The sequence below is a fragment of the Agelaius tricolor genome, unplaced genomic scaffold (genome assembly GCF_023055355.1).
Source record: "Agelaius tricolor isolate 1412-34295 unplaced genomic scaffold, bAgeTri1.0.p SCAF_1, whole genome shotgun sequence".
NCBI classification, from domain to species: domain Eukaryota; kingdom Metazoa; phylum Chordata; class Aves; order Passeriformes; family Icteridae; genus Agelaius; species Agelaius tricolor.
In genome coordinates this window covers 47,664,598-47,691,301 of record NW_027269261.1, presented here as the reverse complement: position 1 = coordinate 47,691,301, position 26,704 = coordinate 47,664,598, and the positions used below count along the sequence as shown (strand labels likewise).

The window sequence follows — 26,704 nt, the reverse complement described above, 5'->3', positions numbered from 1 at the left end:
GAGTCCAGCACAAGTAATTCTTGATTAGCAATTCTCTCAGCCCACTTCCTCTTTGTGACATTACCATGCTAGACATTAACTAACCACTCTGGACATGAATGTTAGAGAGTCAAAATATCTACTCATCTTTAGGCGGTTTGCCACCATCTGTCACCAAGCCCATTTCAGAGACAACTGCAGAAAGTTGGATCAGAAAGTAGATTTAAAACCACATTACACATGGGAAAAAAAATGCTGTCCAGGAAACCTTTTTACGGATCTAAATTATAAATCATGCCTTGGAAGAATTTTAATTTTGGAGAAGTGTTTGGTGAGATGCTGCATTTGACCACAGACAGCTGGGCTGTTTAATCATTTAGTATCATTTACTTCCAAAGCAACTTAATTAATCCATTGTCTGTATCTGACTTCATATTGTCAGCGGAAAAGAAGAAATAACACTCACATATATATATATATATATACGTGTGTGTGTGTGTATAAGTATGTTCTTAGAATTATGTATGATAATACATATTTATATATACAAGTATGCACACAAAAAATCTGCAATGTCTGATGTGATTAGAGCTTCTCATCTTACAATAAAGAAAATACAAGAACAGAATTAACTCCGGTCACAGGGGATACTGAAATTTAAAGGGCAAGAAGAGTTCTTATGTTAATGAAACATTTATTTTCAGATTTTGCACTTAACAGTTGCATGGAGTCAATGCTACATAAGGGATGGGGACAAGAGTCAGTCTGAGTAATTTGGTTTGATTTTCCACAGTAAAAAGTGATGGAAATTAGTGCCTCAGCTGTTGCAAAGCTAACTTGGTTTCCCAATAAGCTCTTAGTGATACATGGAAATACACTTCAGTATTTATATTTCAGGATAATATTCAACATAATTCAGTGTAGCAAGACACTGTTCTCACAGATAGATGTAAGAAAGCCAGTATATGAAGAACTAATGGAAAAAGAAAAAGCTCTTTGAATGAGAGAATACTATAAACTCAGAAAAGCACCTGATTAAATATTTAAGGATTTATTGAGGAAGAATAATGGGGGGCAACTCTAGATTTGCTGTCTAAAAGCTTAATGTGTCCTTCTGCAGTCTGATCACAGCCATCTTGGAGTTGTTCGGTTTGAATGAAAACCCCCAGCCTGCAAACAGAGATAGTTTCAGACATGAACACATCTTAACTGCTGAGCCCAAGAGACTTAGGTAGTAGCATAAAACATCCATCATGCTAGTGCAAACAGCCAAGTGTGCATGTGAGAGGAGAGGATTTGCATTTCTCAGGAGAGTCCATGAACCTAACATTTGTCCACAACCACTTGTGGGCAACTTCAGTAGCTCCTTCTGGACCATTATTTTATAATGATGTGGTTCACCATTATAAAATAATGTGTGGTTCAACCTTGTGTTTGAAAGGTCCTCTTTGAAACTAGAGGAAAATTTACACTTGGTGCTTGTCCTCTATTAAAAATGATGCTACTTGGGCACTGTAGAAACCAAAGTGACACTATCCCATGGATTTGCTCCAAAGGTCTTCGTCATAGACAAACTGAGATATTGACAGAATGAAGGATCCATATGAGAAACCTAGCACTGAGTGACCCAGATACCAATACTCTGGGCCATTTGATCCTTCGGTATGGGCTCCCTGAGGTTACTAACAGAAGCCATTCAAGATTCCACAACTGCCAGCCACCACATCTACCCTATCTCCATCTTTTTATAGGATGAGACCTTCATCAGATCTCAGATCTGTTTTACCTAATCTTTAATTTAAAACATGGGAAAAAATTCTCTTTAGCAGCATTTCTCATGCAGGATTCTTATTGTTCTGAGAGTCTCCCTCAGGAACATTGAGGTGTCAGGGCAAAGGCCATTCTCTGGTGCTGGCAGCCACTGTATGGCCAGAGCCACCAACAGTAACAATTGCAGATCTATTCCTGACCTCGGCTCTTGTCAGCTGCACTGTGAAACTGGCATTGCATTGCTTCTCAAGATACTGTTTGAAAGAGGATAGGGAACCTGAAAGCATACAGGTAGTGAAAGTCACCTGCTTTCCAAATGCAAGAGCTTCTCTCTCCCTCTCTCCACTGGCCATACACAGCACCTAAGAACACAGGGCTCTGGACCTCATCATCCCCGGTTAGACTCCTGAAGCAGACAATTTTGTGTATCTGCTAATGTACATGTTTGGGCTATGATTTACACTAATCCCGTATCAGTCCATAGCACTTGTCAGCATTTTTATATCCAATAAATTGTTCCCATTTCTCCAGAGCCTCGTTCATAGCACATGAGTATGAGCTGAGCTCTGCAATGCATTTGTTATGCAGCCAAGTACGTGATATGGCTCAGAGGCTTGGCCAGAGTCCCAGGACTTGTTCAAGATCACAGAAGTAGGGTAGGTGGCTCAGTAGAGCCACCAAGAATAGTAATCTGGGGGTCCCTCTTCGAAAATAGCTGAGCAACATCCCTCTCTTTTACATACATGAATCTTGGCATTTTTCCTAACAACTTAAAAAATTCCCTAAAAACAGATTTCTGAAACAAAGTAATAGTCTTGACACTGTAGAGAAGGAATCTAATCTTTCCTTTATACTTAGATTTTTTTTTTCTATAGTGTTTGGATTTGGACCTGTCTAAGCCTTAGACATTTCTGTTGAAATAATTTAAAAGGGACTTCAAGTCCTGAGAGCCACAGTTTCTAAGTATCTAAATGGGGGTACCTTAAGAGTGCAGATTTTTGTTAAGGATAGAACAATTTCCCAGAAGGCGTCAGGCCTCTTACACATCTACCCGAGAAAAGAGGTATCCAAGGAGTCACAGTCACTCCTGGAAACTCTGGCACTGCTGTACTGATGAGGCTTTCAACCCTGACAGAGAGCTTGACTCTCCTGACCCTTCTGTCAGAAGGATCAAACAACAAAGCTGCCAGCTTCACAGTGACATGTTGAAGCTATTTTTAAACCCCCTCTACTGCCTGTCAGTTATAACACCCTTTTTGGAGGCTAAAATAGAAACCAGTTTCCAGTATCTACAAACCAGAACCCAATGGATACTTTTGGCATTGTCTGACAGATTCTTGGGAGCCTCAACAAGGAGGCCAGGAAAAGTCTGGACATAAAGCCAAAGTTCTGAAAAGAATTGAACTACACTGGACAAAATACTTTAAAGCCCTATGTGGAAGAAAAACCACTTCAAACAATGTTATGATCATATTTGGACAAAGAGTAAGTTTTATATCCATATTTGCAGAGCAAGTGATGCTGTAACTTCTCACCAAGGCACCAGCACCAAGATCTGTACTCATAGTAGGAGCATTACTAAAACCAGCAAACCAGAGTGCAAATGTTCTACCACATCAAACAGCAGACACAACAAGATAAGAAAGATATTGTGTCCCATAATTCCAGTCCACAAGAAGAACACTGCTGTAATTTCTCAAGGAGATGATCAAGGAAACATCAACCTAGTAACAACATCGTCAATTCTGTTTTTTTCTGTAGACAGAAAGCATAAAACATTGCATCTTATTAATGATAACAAGAGAGCAGATGATAGGAAAGGAAGATCCAATAATGTTTTTCTCTTTTTAACATTTGCCTAGACCTTGAGTTCAGCCCCTGTAGGGCATTAAGCCAGTGAACCACTGGTACAGCAAGAAACAGAAAGTCAAAGATGTACCTGAGAGGACCCTGACCACCAGGCTGGCAGCTCACACCAGCTTTTCTCAAAAAGAGTCACTGATTTATTTTTGGCTTTATGTCTAGTCAGAATCACCAATTTGAGCAATGAAAAACACTGAGAATTTAGGTCTCAAATTCTTGTAAAATTTAAAATGCTAAACCAGGAGCACTTACACATGAAAGAACTTAAACACTACTGAGGATACCCCACTAGAGCTCAGCTCTTTCAATATAGTTGAAAATTTAATTAATTAATATTGAGAGCGATTTTAAAAATCTTGAAATGAAAGAGAGCACTCAAGAAAAGTACAACTGGTGCACTTGAATCCAAATACTAGCTTCAAGAAATTATTCCATTACAATGAGCTGAACAACAGGCATACAGACTCAATAATTCTCTCTTTACCTAACTAAAAGTTTCTTTTGCAGAAGAGACATTTTAAGATCAAAATTTCAAGCTCTGGTACAAAACAGTAATGTAATCTCTGGTTTAAAAGTAACATAAATAATTTCTAATCCTTGTGACTACACAAAAAAATCATCAGAGTTATGACCAAGGTTCAATATAAGGGTTAAAAAATCAAGAGACAAAGAAAATGAGCCAAAAGTACTTATAAACCAATCAACTGAGAAATACCACTGCTGACCTTTGAACTTATCTCAGCATTTTGAGACAAGTTTATAATCTGAGTCTTATTAGTGGGTGAGTTTGGACCAAAAACAGAGATACAGTACTAAGCATCTCCTTAAACCTAATACTCCAGCTAGCTTTTTGATATAAAGACTTATGAATTCAGAAATTTAGTTACTGGCACACAATTACTTCAGGCTTATCCACAAGAGGGGGCTTGCTTCTGTGTCACAGGAAGAGATTTAGACAGATTTAGAATTGCAGAAGAGAAGAAGGAAGCAAAGGATTCCCCATCTGTAACTACCTGTGCTCAAGAAGCGTGCAAATATTTACAATGTCTCTTTTAAAACCCATTAAATTGATTGGCTGAGCCTGACTGCTTGAGGGCTCTTCAAAAGCTCCTATTTTCACTTACAGCCTCATGGTTCACCTACAACCCTCATGGAGACATGTACTTAAGATAAGCATGCATAGTACTGTAGAACTTCACAGGCTTTCGCAGTGTGGCAAATAAACCCTCATTTTGCCAAGTCACATTTTTCCCCTAGGAACATCATGCTGCAGCTTCCCTTCCCATTCAGTTAGGTTGCTTAAATAAATAAATCTCAGTCCCTCTAGCACTGTATCATTCATGTTTTAATCGTTAGTCTACAGATAACTTGACCCTTACCTCCACAGTAGCTCACAGATCCAGATGCAAGCAGTGGAAGTCTCACAGCACTTTCAAAAAGTAGATTCCTGCTTTTGGCTAAGTTGTTGAGTCCCTGGGACACATTGGACTGTTTGAGAGCACTTGCAGAGCAGATCACTTCCATATGGAGACAGTGGACACATGAGAATTCATCGACATAGCTGTAGACCTTGGGTTTTGGAAGAGGCTGTGAATATGGCAATGAAACTGGACTAGATAAGATACAGAACTCTGAGTTTGTGCTTTAATGTTCAGGCACTTACAGGATACCCGTAAGTGTTGGCTTTGGACATTCAAGCAGGTAGAAATAGAATAATAATTCCCTTTTGTCCTTCCATTTCTGTATCAATAGGATCCTCTGAGCACTCCATTCTCTACACAAAATTGTTCTATCAGTTCATTAATTATGTGCATTTAAGAAAAACTTCCAAGGGAAAGGATGTAAGAAGGAATAAATTCCACATTTAGGTCTGCAATTGGATATTTCACTGCAGTAGCAAGTGTAAGTGCTATGCAGACACATTAGACATCCCATTCCCTCTACCTCCAGAAAATGTGACACATTTACATTATTCATTAGCACATGGCACAAAAAAGCCTGGGTTTTTGCTCACTCTTAGCTCTCACAGATATTACAGCCATAACTGATCACCAGGCTTACTGGGAATTTGTCTTCTTTGGCTCACCTTCTTATCAGGTATTCATTTTCCTCTCTAGATGCTGCCATAGGAGTTTATGAACATGAAGAGAAAGCACCTCTCCCTTCGAGCAAGGCTGCTGATACCCGCGTGGAGCCACACTTTTGTACTTCACCTGCAGCAAGAGATGACACAGGAAGCAGAGCACTGGGGTAGCAGGTTCCCTCTTCTCTACACCAAGTGGATCACAGATCATTCCACTGAATCTACTGGGCAGAAACCAGAATGAGGGTGTGGAAGAACTGATACACTTCCTGAACAGCTTTGGAAAGCCCCATGCTTGACCACAGTTCCAAAGAAATACTCTGTGGTCTCCACACATCCTCCTGTCTCCTACAGGCTTTGTTCCTGTGCTGTTTCTTTACCCTTCAAATTATTCCTCTTTTTCTTCATCTTCTTAAATACCACTCACCATACTGAGTTATCGCACTGTGTCAATTCTGTGGCACACCTCCTCCTTCCCTCGGGCTTCCTCAGTCTGTCACCTTACCTCTACTCAAAAGACCCTAAGCTAGACCCAGCTACTCAAGCCAAACCCTGTGCTTAACTGCCCTCATGCAAAGATCAAATCATAGGGATGAGCTGTACCCAAACCATTCCAGTACAGGCTCAAGGCCTTTCTCAAAGTTCAGAGCTCTTGCTTATGAGTCCCTCAAACCCAAGTGTCTACTCTGCAAAATAAAATTTGTGCTGCCACGTGGGGGAGCTTGTACTGTGGCTAATGCTCATTGCTTCCAGATAAAAAGAAAGGGACAGCTCAGCAGCGCTAAGGACTGCAGCTACTGGAAACTCTGTTCTGGAGAGGCTGGTTGAAAACCTGACACATGTGTAGATAGTACACACACACTTTAATAAAGATGTTCCTTTTCAAAATTATCTTGGGTGACAATCATTGACTTTGCCATAGCTCATAAACTGTAACTCATAAAAATTTGCAAATTCCAGTTGCCCTTAGCCAGGTAAAATAATAGAATTTAAATTGGAAAGACCTGTAAGATCCTCAAGTCCATCCATTAACTAGCATTGTCAAATCCACCACTAAACTATGCCCCTAGCCATGCCACATCAACTAGATCATGATCAGAATGATAGATCAAATAAAACAAAAATTCCTGTATTTTAAAGGGATAAGTAAAGCAAACAAGTCATAAGGATCAGTTCCAGACCCCCACTGAGATGATTTATAAACACAACCACTACACTGGAGTCAACTTTACCCCTTGCTGAGCCATGTTCGTCTGCAAAGCCATCTTGACAGCTGAAGCAAACACAGGTAAACCAGCAATCTAAAAGGCAAGGAACTTGTCCAATCATATTTACCAAATAGATGGACTTGAAGTCTGCTTGAAACCTCTTAAAATTGCAGCTATGCCTCAGAGACAAAACCAGAGCTAAAACTCAGCTCTCAAGTCATTCAAAAAACAAGCAGTCTAGTAGCCAGAGTGTAGGGGGATAGAATACAAGAAAATAAAGATAGTGTAGAAAATAATCTCACCCCTAAGGAGTTGCAGCTGGGCCAATTACCAGAGATTAGGAATAGGCCTGACTTTAACAGGCCACAGCTGCAACCAGTGAGAAGAAGAGTGCTATAAAAGAATGGGGTGGCTGCTTGAGAAGGGAACTGGAGTTAATTGGATGCTTTGTGAAGAAGAGTCAGTGCTCTGAGAGATGCCCATGAGAAAACACCAAAAAGGTATGAAACGTCTGTGATTGGTGCTAACAGTATGGAACCCCTGCCATATGATAACACCTGAGGAGATGAAAAATGACTGGGGTGGGTTTTTTGAGTGGGGTGGGTTGTTTTGGTTTTTGGAGTTTTTTGTGTGTGTGAGGTAGGTTGTCTTGTTCTCTGTTTAAACCAATCGAATTGCTCGAAAGCAGTTTGCCGGTACGATGAAGGCTGGCCACGTGCAAAGGGAAGACAGCTGGGGGCACTCCAGCCTTGAGCTGCACCCCTGAACCACTGGGCGGGGCAGTCAAAGGCCCCTCACGAGCACCGCGCTGTCCCCGCCGGCAGAACGCCTCGGGGCGCGGCGCCCACACGGCGGTAGGGCGCAGCACGGAGCTGTGGGTCAGCCGGGAGAGGCGGGATCAGCCGCCGCACCTCTCCCGTTGGCTGCGGCGCCGCTGCTGGGCAGGGCGGCCCCGATCCGTGCGAGGCGCGGGCGCGGCGGGTGCAGCGGCGGCCCCGAGGCGGGAGGATGCGGGCGGCGCCCGGGGCGCAGCCGGATCGGCCCTTCAAGCTCAGGAAGAGTCTCGGTAGGGGCGGCGGGAGCGCGCAGCGCTGCGCGGGTCGGAGGGGCTGCGCGCACACGTAACGCGTCTCTTCTCTCCTCTGCCTCACAGCCAGCCGGCGGGAAGAAGTAGCAGGGATCCGAGCCAAGTTCCCGACAAAAATCCCGGTAAGTCTGTGGTTTGTTAGCGGAGGTTGTTGTCGCTGTTTGAGGAAAGAAGCGTGTGAGGGGAGGGAAAGGGACCTGGATATTTTAGGTATTGCTAAGTATGACTCTAATTAAAACAGGTAATTGTTGAGAGATACCATAAAGAGAAATACCTTCCTGTCTTGGACAAAACCAAGTTTCTGGTTCCCGAGGAGCTGACCATGGCACAGTTCATAACCATCATCAGGTAGGTAGTGGATACTAGTGGGTTGGAGCTGCACCTGGGCTTGGCTGCTGCTCCCCAAGAAGGCATTTCCTAGTGTGCTGCTTCCTTCGGTGGGTAGGAGGATAAAGGTGTTAGTTAATGTAACGGCTTCCCTCTCTTGCTAGGGTTCGAAGACAGGTGTACTATTGGGAAAAATGGGGTCTTTCTTGGGTTCACAGTCCTCTCCCTTCTCCCTAACTGTAGTGAAAAAAGACTATATAAAATTCTTGTTCTGCTCTCTCTCTCTGCCTCATGGAATAGGTATTGGGGCTCTGTGTTCTGCTTATGACTGTCACTGCCTTGCTCTCTTACTGCACCTAGCTGAATTTGCTTTAGTTCAAAGCAGCTCTTGAATGGGAGTGAAATGAAATGTGTTGCCAAATTTTTCTTTATGAAGAAAGAACACAAAATATTCAGTGGTATTTTCTGACAAAATGTGAAAGCTATGTGTTTCAGTACAGTTTTTAAAGTATAGAAAAAGATCTTTCTAAATTGTAACTTTTGTAATAGATGCTTTTGGCTCTTGGACAACTTAGATTGTAATCCTTGCATGTAATGTCTCTGAAAAGGACTTGTTTTTTGTAGACTTTACAGTAAGTGTAACAGACTGGAGCTGGAATCCTTTGCAAAATCTGCACTATGGAAGCTTTTGGTTTCTATTCACACTTTTCCCTGGTAACTGGGAACTCCAAGCCCATGCCCAGCACCTTTGGTATAGCCATGTAAGCCTTGCCTTTGAGCTTCCAGTTAACTTCCTGCTGATGGAGACAATAAACCACACAATAACTTTACACAGCATTTTTTGTCCCTACTTCATGCAACTGCTCTGCTTAATGTATGTCATAGACTGAAGTTGAAACCACATTCAACTTGCTAATGTTTAATCCTCTTTTTCAATTAGAAGCAGGATGGCTCTGACAGCTACACAAGCTTTCTACCTGCTGGTGAACAACAAAAGCCTAGCCAGTATGTCCTTGACAATGGCAGAAGTGTACAGGGACTACAAAGATGAAGATGGCTTTGTGTATATGACCTATGCTTCCCAGGAGATGTTTGGATGCTTATTACCCACTGCCCAAGGGAAAACTGTGGAATGCTTTCAGAAAATCTAAGATTGGGTTCATATGCTGCAGCAAAGCAGTTTGCTCTGAGTCATGCCTGTGACATGAACCTTGGAGATGCTCCTTCCAGTGTGAGCTCTTGAGCTCTGTAGTGGGAGTTATGACCCAAAAGCTGGCAGGACCAGCTTAAGACAGAAAAGGTGGTACACTTTCCCTAGGTAATAATTTGGATATCTATTTTTATATTTGAAGACACTATGGGTTAGGTTTTTTTTGTCTTTTGAACTGCACCCCCACTGCTTTGCAATATCAATCTTTATTGTGAAACTGATTTTAAAGGTTTCCTGAAAGCCTAAGTCTAAGAGAAAAATAAAGAACTTTTTTAAGTATTGAGTTGAATGTTACTTTTAATCTGGGGCAAGACTGTAAAAATTTGTCCAGGAGAAGATCCTATAATAATTCTGGGAATTTGAGCATAATGCCTTTTAAATAAACACTGCTTGCACAGCTACTCTGAATTTTTCAATGAAATGTCAAAGTTTAAATTGTGTCACCCATGAGCAAAACCATAGCTATAAAAGTTTCATTAAGGTAGGTATCTGGGCTGTGAGATTAAATAGGAGTGCTAGAGCAGTGTTAACACCTGAATAAACTCAGCTGTTACAGAAAACACTGTCTGTGGTATAGATAACTATTTGTTTAAATAAGCAACCTGATTGCTAGTCAGCATTAACTGCAATGCAGATAGCAGGACTTGAAGGGTAATCAAGTTTCAAGAGTTATTTTCTTGCTGCTGAATTTTGCTAGCATGGTTACTCTAGATACTGTCATATCCATCCCCTACAGGCACCTGCTTGTCAGGTACCCTGAAGCACTTCAGTGAGCCTTCTTTCAACAATGGAGCCAAGACATGTGCCTTGTGATTAAGAGGTAGTCCAGTGTTTCTGGAAAATGTTGAAAATATCAAAAATACCATGTAGTAAAATGTGGATTTATCTTAATATACAGGCTTGGTTCCTATAAGCATGTATTAAAAGTAACACTTGAGCCTTAGACCGAAGTATAGCTCAAGCTGGCTTCCCTGTATGTGAGAGATGTGTTGTAAAGCTGGAAATGCTCTGATCATGCATGATCAACTAAAACCACCAGGTAATTAAAAAATCTGTCACAGTTTGCAGTTTATTAATCAACCTCTGGCAGCCTCAGTTTAGGATTGGTCAAATTGTTACAATATGATGCGATTCTTCTGTTCAGTACTAAACTGCAGAATTATTAATGTAGGAATAACTAGACTGCAAAGAAGGAAGTGTTGACAGTATTTAAGTTATGCATAAGGAAGGAATGTGTGTATCAGCTTTTTGCAGTGGTTCTCTTGCATTAATAATCTCTTGAACATGAAGTTCTGAGCAGACCTGGGTTTGAGCCTCTAAACCTGGAGTTTTAAGGAGTGACTGCTGTAGTGGATGTGATGTTTGCCTACTCGTGTTTCATGAGCTGAGGAACAAAGCAATCATTGACCTGACCTGTGGAAAGGATAAGGCTATGATGGTTTAGGTTATAAAAACATGTGGGCTTTGGGATCCCAGCATCAGTTCTTGGATATATTTCACTTATACTTGTAATGCAACAGTTTCCATTGCAGAAATTGAATAGTCATTTGTCACCAGCCCTTCAGGGAAGCAGAGACACCTGCTTGGCAGCAGCACTACACAGAAATGCTGAACAGCTGTGGGAACCTTGGGGTGGGAGGAGCAAGGGGAGACTTTCTGTGTTCAAGCTCTCTTGCCAGTCTAGAGTTGGGCTAATATTTTGCTTCGATAGCTCCTCTGTCTTCCTGTCCTGTGTGATACTTGGTACATGAAGAGACAAGCACTACAGCTTCTTGGCTGGAACAATTTTGTCTGACAGCCAGCTTTCTTTGGTTTGTAATGTAGTGGCTGAGGTGCAGGTGTTGATCCCTCCAGCATTTAATAACATTTGGCTATGGTGTCTACAGGCTGAGTCACAGATCCAGCCAAAAAAGTTGCACAAGGAGAAGGTCATTTGCAGGTAAAGAGCATCATTATAAACTTGTTTATACTGGCCTGATGAACCTAGAAAGAAGTCCTGTGAATTGGGAAAGCATCATTGGGTAATAGCAATAGACTTGCTTTTCTATCAGATGTTGAAGAAGTTAGGATATTAACTATCAAAGACAGTTTTCATGAAGTCTTAAAAGAATAAACTAGGAGTTACATGCCCAAATAATTCTGTTGTCTTGCTTGTGGAATTGCCTTGGTATGATTAGAAGGTTTGAATTTAACCTATTCTCTCTTGAAGTACAAAGAACAAGGATTAGAAAATAAGCAAACAGAAAAACTTTTCTCTGACTGACATGTGCAACTGAGATAGCTGCAGCTACTTCCCATGTAGCTGCTGTTTGAAGAGCTAATATTTACTCAAGCAAATACTGATTAGAAACAGGTATATTTTTTTTTCAATGAAGGACACAATGCTGTGTTAAGCAGATTTTATGCTTCTTTCCAGTGTGCCACTAATGTAAGAAGAGACTGCAGAGATGCCATTTATTTTTAAAAGTTTTATCTTCATGATATGGACTTGTATTCATTAATATCAAAGATATCCACCAGAGTACAGAAAACATTCTGAGGATACTTCTGTTTCTTCCATAGACTACCAGCTCAATCCCAGAAGACGCTCAGTGCTCTGGCTTCAAATATAAACCAAATCAACCTGAATGATATGGAATATTAGAGTGGTATGAGAGCCTTGCTGGAACAGTGATCCTTGAGGGAAGTATGTCCTGCAGCCCCCTGCAATAACCTGTGCACAATACTTTATGGAGTGCAAATTGACATTTGGTGCTACAAGGCAAACATGATAACCTCAGCATGGGCTTTAGCACACATAAGCAACAGCAGGAGCTTTCCAAACTGTTTGGATTTAAAAATGACTTAATGTTATGTTTTGGTAGAATAAATAAATGAATGGGAACACTAATCTTCTTGTTCAAGGCAATAACACTTGTGAACTTAAATGGGCTTTTTACTGTTTTCCCATGCTAACTATTTCCAGATGGTGGTAGTTTCAGGATAAAAATATTTTAATATTTTACACACACTAAGTGACAGATGGTATCCTCTGCTGCAAATAAGTTTCTTTGTTTAGGTGAAATACAGTAAATTAAGAAGGTAAAATGAGATAATAGGACAGAATATTTTACCTTCAGCATCAAATTGCCCTGCTGTATTCTTTCAAGAAAACCTGAAGAGAAATTATAGGGAGAAAACAAAAAGACCTAAGCAGGACAGAAACATTTTGAAAACATGTTTTTTAACCTATGCACTATGAAGTAGAACAGGGGAGAGTGGAAGGGTTTCTATGGAAAACCTTCAAGAGTTCCTTGAGGGAGGTTAAGAAATGTGATTTCATATGTCACAGTGCCAATATACAAAACTAGTAATGGCATACATACTTCCCTCAAGAACCACTGTTCCAGAAATAATTTGAGACAAATCTCCTGAATCCTTAAACAGCCCCTTTTTTTCATAGTTTTGAATCAACCCATAAGAGAAAAAAAAAGTCCAATAAAAACCAAACCAAAACAAAAAGGCAACAAACCCAAACCCAGACTTCTCCCTATACATATGTGCTTAGTTTCTTTAGCTTTCCTTAGGTACTTTGTTGCTTTATAGTGTTAGCTCTACCCAGTTCTCTCCCCTGATGATTTTAGATTGCCTCTTAGAAGTTTAAGTTAGCTACTACTTGTTCCTGTACGGTCGACAACATGCAAAGGCAGTTAGGTCCTACAATAAATAACAGTCTGGCCCTAGTTTAGAGGGACATGAGTGAAATTAGTAAGGCCCTTAAAACTTGTCCCCAGAAAGTCATATCACTCCCTGTCTCCTGTATTTCATGTGGTGCCTCTCTTGTGACTGCAATGTACCTATGGCACACAACTGGAGCAATGCAGTCCAGGTGGGTTTTGAAGAACCCAGGGCAAGTCTCAATGCCAGAGTTCAAAAAGCAGCACTGTCCTTTCCCCTGCAGTGGCAGACCCTCATAGGTAGCTCCATGTGTACCCAAGCAGCCCCTCCTCAGTCCCTGCCTGCCTGCCTGCCTGCCTGGGTACACATGGAGCTTCCAGGGCAGGCAGGCAGGGACTGAGGAGGGGCTGCTTGGGCCACTCAGCACTTACATCATGTCTGTCAGGGACTGTAAAGGGCCTTTATGAGGCTGCCTATGATTTGTTGCAGGGTGGGCTTGGCTGCTAGTGTTTATTTTTGCAAATATTTCAAAACCCTGCCTTTACTTTCTTTCTGTATATAACAGCAGGGTCTGGATCTTAATCAGACCTTCAGCTCAAACCTGTTTTATGTCAGAAATGCTATTGATTGCATGGTCCTTGATCCTGTTGACCAAGACATGCCTAAGTAGACCTAAAATTTATTTCTTATTCTCAAAAACAGAGCCAAGACTTTACAGCCTGACAAATGGATTTCCAGGGAAATTTTTAGGTCAGTTAACCAGTGGGTGAGGGAAGGGGAAGGAGTGAGCCAGGGGGTTAAGCATGCATATCAGTGCTCCCACCCAAAGCAGCTACAACCATGTACTCTTCACAAGCCTCCCTGTGACTGCCTGGAAAGCCTGAGCCTCAGTGTGAACTCATTAAGGTGACTATTACACCCATTAGCTTACAAAGAGAACTTAGGAGAAAGAAACACGTGCTCACAGATGGAGAGTGGCTATAGCCTTTTCCTGAACAAAATGTGAGCTCTGTCAATGGAAAAAACCACACAGAACGGTGCTGAAAGGCAGACATGGCAAATAAAGAAATTCTATTCTTGGTGCTGGCACTACTTCACAAGGCAACTTGGCCCTTACTCTGAGAACTTAAAAACTTCATGTCAAGTGATGGATAGTAATATGGTCTCTGTCTGACCCTTCTCTCTAGAAATGCTGCATCTGTGCTCAAAAATTAAAAATCAGATTGAGATGTGAGCTGCATATTTGAATGCTGACTGGCTGAGGAAGATTAACTCATTTTCCAGCAGCTTGATGCATTAGTCACCAACAGAATAAAAGAGCCATCAATAGAGAAAACAGCTGCTGTGCTGCAGGTGAGGGCAGAATCACCAGCTTAGTGCAGAAACATCTGTGCTGTCTAGACTGTCAGGGTAACCCAAGCATTGCAGGGGTTATGAAGATAATTTTGCTGTTGGAAATGATATTGGCTCTGTATAAATCTGTCAAAAATGTCAAGAGAGGCTTCAGGAGAAATGGCATTTTCCTAGGAGGCAGCTGGCTTTGGTTTAAACCTCAGTTCTTTCAGCCATCCTCTTGCACACTGACTTTGTTCCCATTCTTTCTTTGGAAAGGGACCAGGCCTTCTGTGCTAGCAGAACCTGGGTACAGGTTCCAAGATTGCTGAAAATTATAAATAATATGACCTTAGTTGCCATGTAACAAACTTGCATGATAATTCATAGCTGTTCTGCTATTCTAATTCAGTCTACGTTGAACCCACAAAATTTGGCTGTGCCTCAGTCACTCAGCTCTCTAAGCCTCTGTCAGGGCTGGAGCAGCAATTTAAATGAGATGGCTGCAGCCATTACTGCTGTTTGGGTAACCTCCCCTTCCACTGAATTCTGTTGAGACAAAATTTCTTGAATCAGTTGAAGAACAGCTGTGTGGGTTAGCCTTGCTCACCAATGGGAAGCATTTCTGCTAGAGGTACAAGAAGATAGGTTAATGTAGCAGCTTAATTTCATGTCCCAGCTCATCCAGGTGATTTTGGCAAAGAAGCAGGATGCCATGCAGTGCAGGCTGGTGAGAGGTGACAATTTTCAGGAGGGGTTTGGTGCAGAGGAGGGTTGTCACAAGAAACTGAGGGGCGGAATGGCTGCTGATATAGGTAGACCTTGAAGATTATATGGGTCTGCAGGCTAGTCCATGACAGGACTTCTTACACAAATGCCCTTCCTTTCAGAAAGGTTTCCTTTGCTTCTGACATCCAAGGCAGCTGGTCCACTAGGCAAGTGTTAAGCAAGATTACTGTCATGTGCTTCACAGAGCAGCATCCTTATAACTCAATGGATAAAGAACTGGGGAGACCCTGCTAGAATTCCTTTTTCTCCCTGAAGATTCTGAGCCACAAACTCACACTGGGCACTCCAAGTAGCTCCTGTCTCCCTGGACCCAGCACAGCAAATTATCTTCTGCTGCCAGAACTAGGGTAAAGCCCAGAGTGACAGCAGAGGTGTGTGGCTAAGGGGCTTGAACCCAGCTCCCAAAGTAAACCCCCAGCCTACCTTCTCTTTCTGAAAATAAACTGTGCAACTGCAGGATCTGTGAGAGGCTGCAGTTTTACTAGTGGAAAATTTAGGCAAAACCCTGTAAAATAAATGAAGCAATTCCAGTAGAAGCTGGGACTGGCACTGAAATTAGTGGCTGGAGCCATAAAGGCTGCAGAGCTAAAGCTACCATGTTACAATTCATGGGAGGAAGCATTTATCCACAGCAAGTGGAGAGAAGGAAAGGTCAAGCACTCTAGCAGACATGAAAGATTTTATGTTTAAGTTTCTGGAAAGTTTTTCTTCAAAATAGTTTTGCCGTGTATCTTGTTTCCTGATTCAAACTAAACTATTTTTCCCCCATCAAATAATTTTCATTAAGCTGGTTTGTCAAAAAGGGAAAAGCCAAATCTCAATTTATATTATATGGGAGAAAAGATGAATTAAAAAAAATCTTTTTGACTATGAATTACACCTGTGTAACTGCCATAAAAATTTGCAAAATGTGCCAAGAGGCACTCAGGTAACACTGAAAAGCCAAAAGAGGGGTTATTCCATTTTAGACATCTCATTTCAAAATCAGGTGGAACTTTCTGCTAATTCTCAGCATAGAATTTTTTGTGTTTTGTGGAGTTTTTGGATGTATTTTGGTTACATAAAAATGACATACATTTCTGGTTGGACTATGTTTTATGATCTTACTGATGTAAGAAAACACTAAATCAAGGCTGCCTTCAGTATGTTAGCAAACAGAAGAGCAAGAGTACAACATCACCTGATTATCCATGGACTGTGAAGCTCAGTAGGTTATTGCTGGCAAACTCTTTGGAGGATGTCACAGTCAAATTGAATTTCAAAAAGACAGTCATACTACAAACCTAATCCTTCAGGACTGTGTGTGTATATCTTCTTCCTTTGATGTACGGCCTACACTTCTGGCACTCTGTTAACAAACCCTCAGTTTTTATGAGATTAATGCTATAGGGAGTCTATGTTGCAGGGTGAGTATAATGAAATTTGAAAAGAAAATCCTTTGAATAGGACAGAATTTTTCCTCTATACTTGTATTTTCTGACCCTGTGACTAGGCCCATGAATACTGTTTCTTATATTTATGTGATTATCAAAGTCAATGCCACACTGAAGTCTGCTACACAACCTTAATCAATAACTATGATTTTTTGAGCAATGGTACATTATACAAACAATAGAAAAATAGGGGCTTCAAAGCTATTCTTGGTCTGCTTCTGGGTTACTGGAGGAAATGAATTAGAGATTAACAAAACCCTGGCATCTAGAGCAGGCCAAAAGTCAAAGCTCAGACCCATTTCAGTGCTCAAAACACAAGTGCCTTTCCCATTTTGTCCCAGTTTTGGTTTTACTAAATTTAAATAAAGAGTAGTTGAACAGTGATTCCAAAACTGTAGAAGTGAGGTCAAAACAAATCCTGGTGCTTTTTGTATTTTGAAGCAAATATGCTACATTTAATCAGCTACTAAAACCAAATATTTACATTTACCAGTAAAAGTATTTGTGATATAAAAACAGTGCATAGACCCACCTTGAATGATACTTTTACTTACACACATTTTCTTATTTCTGCCATATTCTCAGGAGTGCTCAGAATCAGTTTTGGCTCCAGCATAAATTGCTGAAGAGTTATTTCTGCTTTTTAAGTGTGAGCTAAATACTGTATAAAGATCTATTTCTATAAAGTACTGAGAAGAGATGCTTTCTTTATATTTAATTCCTTGATGACTTTGCACGAGAAGTCATGATTGCACTGCAAGGGAACACAAAGGAAATCCATACATGCTGGAGGTCTTTCTCCTGACCGAAATTCTAATCATCTGCTTGACGTCATGGAATTTTACAAAGGTTTAACCAATGTCAGCTCCTGCCTTTCTCTTCTAATGCTGTTTGCTTCACATCTGCATTTAATCTCTGGCTAAACAAATCAGAATTTATGGAGTTTACCTCACAAATTGAGAAGTTTCTTCTCTTGTCTCCTTGTCCACATACAAAGTACTTGCTAATGGAGCTGGTGCTTATCTAACACCCTTACTCACTGTGCCTTCTAAACAAATAAAGATATGAATCTAAAGGCAGAAAAAAATTCCACAGAATAGCTAGTCCTGAGTATCTTGTGGGTTTTGCAATAAGAAGCACAAAAATGTTAGCAAAGATCTTACGAGAAGAATGAAGAGGGCTGTCATCACTGCCTGGGTACTATTCAAGAGGGATAAATGTAAAACCCCACATTAGGACAAGAATAACCAGCTGCATAAATATAGGGTGGAAAACAAGTGGCTGGTGGCATTTCTTCTTAAAAGACCCCATGGGATGTACTGAATCACAAACTAAGCAGAAGTCAACAGTATCATGCTGTTGTGAGAAAAGCAAACACAATACTGAGATTTCTAACCAAGAGTAGAGCCTGCAAGATGAGTGACATGAGCCTGTTCTGTGCTGTACTTAACAACAGCAGGGCTTCATCTGAAATACTGTGTATCATTTAGGCACTGCACCCCAAGAAGAATGTGAACCACTTGAGAATTCAAAGATTATTGATGATGAGGAGAAATTTAGTATGACAAAAGTTGCACAAACTTAGGTGGTTTAGCCTCGAGAAGAAAATGCTCAGAAAGGGACATGACATTCCTCACAAATGAAAGGCTCTTTGAAAAAGGAAGGGGAAGAATGGCAATGCCCATGTGCCATGGATTACTTATGTATTAGAAAGGAGCCTTTTAGATCCTGCCACACCTTCCCATATTGTTCTTCATTTGAAACATGGAAGCTCTCTATCTGGATCCTATGTGTTCAAAAGAAGCACAAGGGCACAATTACAATTAGAGTAACAATGATTGAGAACCATCTCACTGTAAATATTTTACAGGGCAACAGACAGTGATAAAAAGTGAAGGTCAGATCACTGCTAGTGGGTGCTGTGAAGATGAGCACATACAGTTGTAACAGTGCAGTCATGTATAAAATCCAACTACAGCTGTAACTACAGGAGATGCTGCTGGGCCTTGTCTTCTAGAAGAATATGAGAATACTCATACAGTAGCTACCATGTGTTGCCAGTCATAAAAAAAAAGGTTAATACAATCCTTTTGATATGTGTACAAGGAGAAGATTTTTAACTTTACTTCTGCACCTGGCAAGGGAATGGCTGCTGCTACACTCAGTCTAGTGAGTACAATTCAGGATTAATGTTGCAACTTGGAGAAAGTTTAAAGAATTGTCAAGAGAATGATTCTGGTGTGAGAAAAAAAACCACCTACTTTACCTATGGATAAGAGATGCCTAAACTACTCTTTTAAAATAGTTTTCTCTCCTTAATAGTTTCGTCAGAAGAATTGATAATGGGTTCTTCAGTCCAGCAGATGAATGTATGACCTTTGTGTGTCAGCACACTGATTTTTTTTTCTTTCCTTGATACTAGTTTTCAAACAGATAATGTTCTTTGGCCTGATTCAAAAGGCTGCTAAGTGCACACTAGAGGTAGGACATGGAAACCAGCAGGCAAAAGGCAATGGGTTACTGAAGAGAAGAAAAAACAAGGCCAGTCTTTTCTGGCAGCAGTGCAGACATCTGGAAGATTAAAGCAACCACATAACAATGGCCTAGGATATCTTCGTATGGATCAGAGGGAGTTTAGAACAAAGGCTAACCTAGCATTCTGGATTAATGAGGCCAGACATTTACAATCTGGTCAAGCTGAGGCAAAAGGTCATTTTCTAGAGCTCTCCTCCATAGGAGTGCTAAATAACATTGATAGAATGCATTAGTTGGTGCATTTACCCTCCCTTGTTACCCAATATATATCACCTTTCCTAAATATTTTCTGAAATGTCCAGCTTTATTGTGACTTGTTCAAAGCAAAATTTCTTGCAAATTTCAAACACTTAACAATTGAAAACAGTAAGGTTTTGTTTGAAAAAAATACAGTCACAAAGAAAAATAAGAATAATAAAATTTCTGACTGAAAACAAATCTGCCAGATGTTACCATTTTCCAGCAAATGGAGTTCACCTTCAGTGGGCCACATGTATAGATACAAATAAGACCCCACCAATTATCTTTTCTACCATGCTTTCCAGGGATTATTTTGCCTCCCACAAGCTGCACAGACACTTTTTGAGGCAGGATGTTTGATCCAGTCAGGTCAGGGTCTAGGAAAGATTGATGGGTAGAACTAAGGTAGGTTTGAATGACATTCAAAGTCCTCAAGTGCTGCAACTCCCCAGGACACAGGCCAATACCTGAATTAAACAACAGACAGTCATTGTAACTGATGTGTGGTTTCCCACAGTCCTGAAGTCCAAATATTTAATCTGTCCTGGAAAAAACCTCTCCCTAAAAGTCCATTATAAATAATGGATTCTCATGCAGCACAACTGGAATAGACTTCTCAGTGCACAACACCAAATCTATTTTTGTAAAAGGACAAATGGAGCCAATTCAGTGATTTCACTGGCTAGTGATTTCTTTGAAATAGTTTATCACATACATGAAAATACACTGCAGTGTCTCACTTCAGAATTCATTTTTGTTTTCATTTTTATAAGTTATAATGTTTATCTTGATGATTAAACTCGGGAATGTGTGAATTCAGTGGCATAATAGAAACCAGTGTATATCATCTGTTTTTGTACCTACATATAACCTACATTTATACAGCCTGCAGCTGCCCAGGAAGGCAGCATATAATAACTATATTAACTAGAGAAGTTAATTACACATGTGCAATATTTAAACGTTGACCCACAGGTATTTAAGAGTTGTAGAAATCTCCTAGTTAAACTTCTTAATCTTCAACATTCATACAGACACAAGCATGCTCACATCTAAATCCACATCACAAATAGGAGGTTTAAGTTCTTCAAACTTAAATTAGTGTCATTTAAATAAGAAATCCACAAAACAAACTCAAGTATTAATGCTGATTTCTAGAGCACACCAGCATTTCACAACAGCTATAAATGTGGGAGATTCAACATTTTTGCACTCCTCCTCCTGCAGGCACAGCTGAGGAATGTTCAGACACTCTCACCCACAGCTATATTAGGCACATGGCTCAAGTGCAGAAGCAGCTTTATAAGTTATACTCCAGACAATGGAGGCTTAGAGGTATAACTCACTGCACTGATGCATTCTTGTGCTGTCTGTTCATTAATATTGTACAGAACAAACGTGCATCTTTGCTCTCCAGCTGAAATGTAACTGCTCTCAAAGAATATTGTTTTATCACCTGTTTATATGCAAGCAGGGCCAGTTGGGAAGGGTAATGAGATGAATGTTTTTTCTTGTAATTAGAGGCAAGTTCTAATTGGCTGGACATTGCTCCTCTCCTTTTTTACACATACCTAGTATTCAACTCCTCTTGCTTAGCTTTACTGGTGCAGAACCTAAAATAAATCAAGAGGCAGTGGTGTTCCTAGATCTCCTAAAAGCTGATTTTAAGTTTACAGTCAACCTTATGAATTGACATTTCTGGGCTTGTATGTTTATACTATTCCTTTCTGACCATCTGCGACCCCTGCAGTTCACATTAGTAGTCTTATAATCAAGTTTCATCGCTGATATACTTTTCAAGGTGCTTTCAGGTGATTTCAGAATGTCTCCCTGTTACAGTGCAGAACTGTGATTCAAAGTATCTATGTGCTATTTTTTACTCTCTCATGGTTTGAGAGGAGAACAGTGGCTAATCCTCCAAGCCAGTTCAAAGAGAATTTCTATTTAAAAAAAAATGAGGACAGTACTGTTGACCTTTGTTGCTTTGAGATCTGTTATTGAGACCTATAAAAGCTAAATGACTGCAACTCAGAATTTACTCTCATTACAGTTGTATGTGACAGCTGTATGTTTATGTATTCTATCAAGCAGGTAAGTACTTCAGAAAACTTTTATCCGTAAGGAGTTATGAAGGTATGGCACAATATAACACAAAAAGTAAAATACAATTGTGATGGAGTAACTTCCTCTACCTGCCATATCTGATGATTTCTAGTAGCCCTCGGGGAAGGGGAGCCCAGGTTGAGCCTCTTTTCTGACTAGATGCATTTGCAAATCACTGGTAAATGGTCTCTTCCAAGTTACTAGGTCTCTAGAACCACAAATAAAATAAATGTGAGTGATATAAATACTCCTCCCTGCACAAGAAGTATAAAGTTCCATGTTTCAGTTCAGAAGGATATGAGCCTAAAATATCCTTTAATTTTATGATTTTTCAATGTGCATATCTAGATGCAATGTTATGGTTTACTTATACTTACTGAATTTATTATTTAGATCCCTAGAAAGGAGTAGGAATGAAGTAAGAAGACAGGGCTGAAAACTCAGGTCCAAAACATTCAGAACTAAAAAGGGAAAACCAGTTTCCTCATTGACCATGAAAAGATTCGTAACAGCTGGTTTAGAAGTTTCTAAAGCCACTTTTCAATTCTGGAAACATTACAGACTCAGAATAGAAAGAGGGTTAGATCTTACACAAAATTAACTACACCAACTGTGAGCAAAATTAATACCTCTGTTCAGTGGCCCACAAGAAGAAAAGAATTCTATTAAAATTGGGATGGAACCACTTCCACCCCAGGGGACCAGTTCTTGCTGGTCTGAAAAATGAAATAAAAACCCAAATGAAAATAGAGTCCTGCTACTTATAAAGTTTGCACTAATTATGTACAACTCAGTTGCATTCAGCAACTAGCATCCTGTCATGCAGGCACAAGTTTAATAAAAAACAATCTTCCAGACATCCTAGAAAGCTTATTGTTAAGGTTTCTGAATTGGCCTAGAAGTTACAGCTTATATACAGAGTTTACTTGTGCTTTACATCTTTGCAGATACCAGTACTTAATTTTTAAACTGAAAATGAAATGCAGCCAGGAAACCTTAAGCGTTTTACCAATTTATTTAAGGAAATTACTCTAGCCATAAGATTGAAGGTCCCCTGCTGTGTACTTTTCATTGCTTGGCTCCCAATCTGTAGTTGATATTTTCTGTTTTGCAGAAACAGTGTTCATTGTTTATGGGCTGACATCCCATCTTTCCTTAGTTCTCTCCTCTCTAGACTAAACAATGCCAATTCCTTCCACCCTCCCTCATACTGCCTTCTAGACTGTTACTCATTCTTTTTACTTCTCGCTGGACTGTCTCCAGGGTGATTACATTTTTCAAGTATGGTGCCCAAAACAGTACTCCTTGCTACTGGAGAGTGTCAAGAAGAGTGGAAGAAGCACTTTACACACTCTGCATAAAATGCTTGCATTCCAGAACTGCTTTATTTGGCTTAAAATTGGTGATAGTTGGTGGGAGCTTTTTGAACAGTTCAATTGAAGATGTATGTTCAGTCTTTCCTTGTGAAAGCTGAGTTCAGGTATAGAGTTGTGATCAGGGTCCTAAGGCCAGAAATTTGTAAATATGTCCTTTCCTTTATTACAAGGCATGCCAGCAAATGAGGAGTAAGCTCTCATTTACCGTGCAAAATAAAGTGCTCTGTACTTTTAGGCTGAAACACTGTTTCATGAAAAGCAATTGAACATCTGTTAATTGGATTTCACAACTGGCACTAAAACTTTAATATAGCAATGTGTTAGTTACTATTTATATTTGTTATGAAAATAGTCTTAGTTAATGCTCTAGACCAGTGTAGTCCAAATATTAATTCTAATAATTTGCAATGCCTCCCCTACTCTTACTTTGCTGTATTGCCTTAAATTGTGCTGTATTTTATTAAGAGGATTTGGAACAGATCTTAATGAGATTTCCTAGCAGAATTTGAAGGATTTTGTTTTTCAAATACTCACCAGAGGTCAGTGGTCTATTAGACTTGGTACTGGGCAAACATGAAACAAATTCAGCAAGTTTGACTGGTTTTTTTAAACACCTTTGTTGATCCACAGAAGTCAGTGAGTCTCAGGTAAAATAGAACTTTCTCAGGCATCTAGTCTCACAGTCTCTTAGTGCTTAATTACAGCTGTATAACTTTGCATGGGAAAATGAAAGTGGGGCTGCACATCAAATATTGTCCTTTGCTGTAGAGGAGGAGAGGTAGAATAAGTATATTTTAAATTACTGTTCCACTTTCATGCCATCATTATGAAACAAGTCTAAAACTTGAAAGAGGGAATGAAAACAGAAATTCTTAGCTGTAAAGCTCAGTAGTCAGTGTTCCCTTGAAGACAAGTAATGATGTCAGTGAACTAACTTCAAGGTTGAGTAAATAAGATGAGAATAATAATCTATAACCTGGGAAATTACAGAAATCTTCTGTGGACTGTTTTGAAGACAGACCAAACAATCATTAGTTTTGGGGAAATTGCTACTGCAGGCTATTGTAACTTTTCCAGAAAATTCCCAAAATTCCTTCTCTCCACTTGCCACTGCTGGTTTAAAAAGCAGATAAGAAAGCATTTTGATGGTTTAATATCTAAATTAATCAAAATGTGGGCTAGGGCAAAGAAGGGGAGTCTTTCATGTTGTTTTTGCTGAGGAAATAGCATAATGGCAGCCAAAAAAAATGCAAACCAAAAAAACCCAACCCCAAAACTACACTTTGACTACCCTAACTTATCTGTTATACAAAGCTTTTATGTGTTTTAAAGAATTGTTTAAAAAAGAAACCTGAGGACATACAAAAGATGCATTAGTACAATTATGGTGATATTTATATGTAGTTTGTATTTATTCAGCTAAGCACTGCCAGTAGGTATGCTTTTTTTTTTCTTCTTCAAAGCCAGATGAAATTTGACTTAAAAATACTGACCAGAACATAGAAGCATAATGTTCTTGCATGCCTAAAGCTATTAAAAGTTGTGAAATCAAAGTGGGCAAAATCCACATTAACATGAAGAAAACTGACAGTCTCTTGGTCTTTATTGTCAGACAGAAATTTGTGCAACTGATAACACTTCAGGATTCTGGCATTGGCAAAATGTGCATGCCAGACACAGGAAACCAAGAAAAACAAGAAAAACCACAGAAGCCTCCAAAATTGTATCATTTTTACAGTTAAGTGAGAAGATGGATGTTCTTAATATGACTGACCTCCAAGAAGTAGACGTTTAATCCAATACAAATATGAGCTTATTTAAGCCTGTGAACATACATATAATATTGGACACAGGACAAGCCAGCTTAGTTTTGATCAGATTTTAGACCATTAACTGAACTCTACTTTGTTTAGCAATTTACCTTATTAACAAAACAACAAGAAAAATCCTCTAACAAAAACCCATCAAAAATGTTCAATGGTTTCTTGCATTTAGCAACCATAATCTCAGAAGTCAGTGTTCTCGATATTTAAACTAGAATTTCTTTTTAAATCAATACTTATGTTACTTAGTTCTACCTAAAACTTTAAAAAAAAAAAGTTCATTGTAATTCAGGTGAATATTGAAGGTCATTGTGTTTGCTAATGAAAATGGTTTTAATACACTAAAGTTAGCATTAGCTAATTTAAAATCATCTTCATTGGAGAAAAACTGGTGAGGTGAAATATCTACAATTGTTTTTCATTTAACAGAATTGGCTAATTGTTAAAAAAAAAAGGATGCTAATAGCTGCTAATTGACCTCAAAACATCCTTATTCACATACATTCATAAAAATGACTCTACTGTACTTGTGTGAGAAGGAATAAAAAGATTTAAGCAGAAATACTCATTTGAATTTGGACAAGTCACCTACAGTTTCAAAACCACGACTGGATTTGGATGATCACACGCTCACGTGATACTGCATATTTATATGAGAATTCTGATGAAGGAATGGCCAGCCAGCACTTTCAAAAGTGAAGCTTGATTAGACCACCCTTAGTAAATTTAGTTTTTCTGGGGCAGATTTACCCTTTTAATATGGTTTAGCAATGCCATCCATTTTGTAAAAATACTCTGAAGTCCTGCTGATAAAATTAGAAATATTAGTAGTAGATATTAAAAAAGTAAATTTACTATTTTATGAGATTATAAAGCAAGCAACACAGTCATGCCTTGTTTGCCATTTGCTTTCAATTCCTCCTACTCACTTGTTTTCCAACTACCCAACTCTTAAATGCCTGCTTTTTTACAACCACCAAACTCTCTTTCCTCTGTGGTTTTTTTTTTCCTTTTTCTTTTCATTATGTTATATTTTATCCTCCCCAGGCCATCATAACGTGTAATAATTTCTCCTATTCTGATACATAATAATTTTTACTATGGAATATTACCCTACCCTATTAAACTCAGGAATAAAGTCTTGCACCAATCCATTTGCATCTATGTTCTTGTACCTTCCACAGAGGAAACACCAACACAATAACTCCCCATTCGAAGTATAAAACTTAAATGCTATTATATGCTTACACATATTACATGTTTACATGTAACGTATCAGATGCATCTGTTCCTGAAAAGAAGCCTCTGTAATGTGAAGTCAGTACCCAAGATCTCCAAAACACCAATCAGGAACTATACAGAAGTATTTTTAAAAAATCTGCTTTAAGAACATACAATGTAGCTGTCACAAAAGACAATCCCTTAAAATCACTTGTCCTTGCTAGCACAAAAACAAGTAGCTTGTCTCTTATGATGATCCACTAAAGCAGGAACAAGTGGCCATTTGACTGAAGAGGCAGGAAAAAGGCAAGGATGTACTGTACTAAAAACCTTGCAACTCCCACACCAATAAATAAGCAATGGATGAAAACAGACTATTTTTCAGTTTTCCCTTCAAAGACTCATTCTGTCATTTTTATTTTATTTGTAGAAACAAATAAAACTTCATCCCAGGCAACAGTTCTATGACTGGAAACACATTTATCCCTGGCCTACATTTGTAACATCCTACCTGAGACAGTCCTCTCTGAAGATCAACATTAAAATACTGCTTTTCAGTGGTAGGGACTTTCTGGTGGTGCACATATGAGACAAAGCCTGTCCTAGAGCATCTTAGCTTCAATTCCTTGTATCCCATACCTTCAACACAAATGTAGAAATAAGAGGGC

At 39.5% G+C, this 26,704-nt stretch overlaps 1 protein-coding gene across 1 annotated transcript; it reads left to right on the top strand.

Moving 5' to 3' along the window:
• The first annotated feature begins 7,590 nt into the window (after positions 1 to 7,590).
• MAP1LC3C (microtubule associated protein 1 light chain 3 gamma) lies at positions 7,591 to 9,935 on the top strand. Its single transcript, XM_071427398.1, has 4 exons — positions 7,591 to 7,969; positions 8,057 to 8,112; positions 8,232 to 8,338; positions 9,258 to 9,935. Exons 1-4 carry the CDS (start codon positions 7,912 to 7,914, stop codon positions 9,466 to 9,468), a joined length of 432 nt encoding a protein of 143 aa, XP_071283499.1. The 5' UTR covers positions 7,591 to 7,911; the 3' UTR covers positions 9,469 to 9,935.
• The last annotated feature ends 16,769 nt before the right edge of the window (positions 9,936 to 26,704 follow it).

Bases quoted from the DNA above. Each gene is read 5' to 3' on its own strand.
- MAP1LC3C (XM_071427398.1), top strand. From the start codon at position 7,912: ATGCGGGCGGCGCCCGGGGCGCAGCCGGATCGGCCCTTCAAGCTCAGG. The intron at 8,113-8,231 runs GTAAGTCTGTGG...TAATTAAAACAG, and splicing joins AGTTCCCGACAAAAATCCCG to GTAATTGTTGAGAGATACCA. The intron at 8,339-9,257 runs GTAGGTAGTGGA...TTTTTCAATTAG, and splicing joins CAGTTCATAACCATCATCAG to AAGCAGGATGGCTCTGACAG.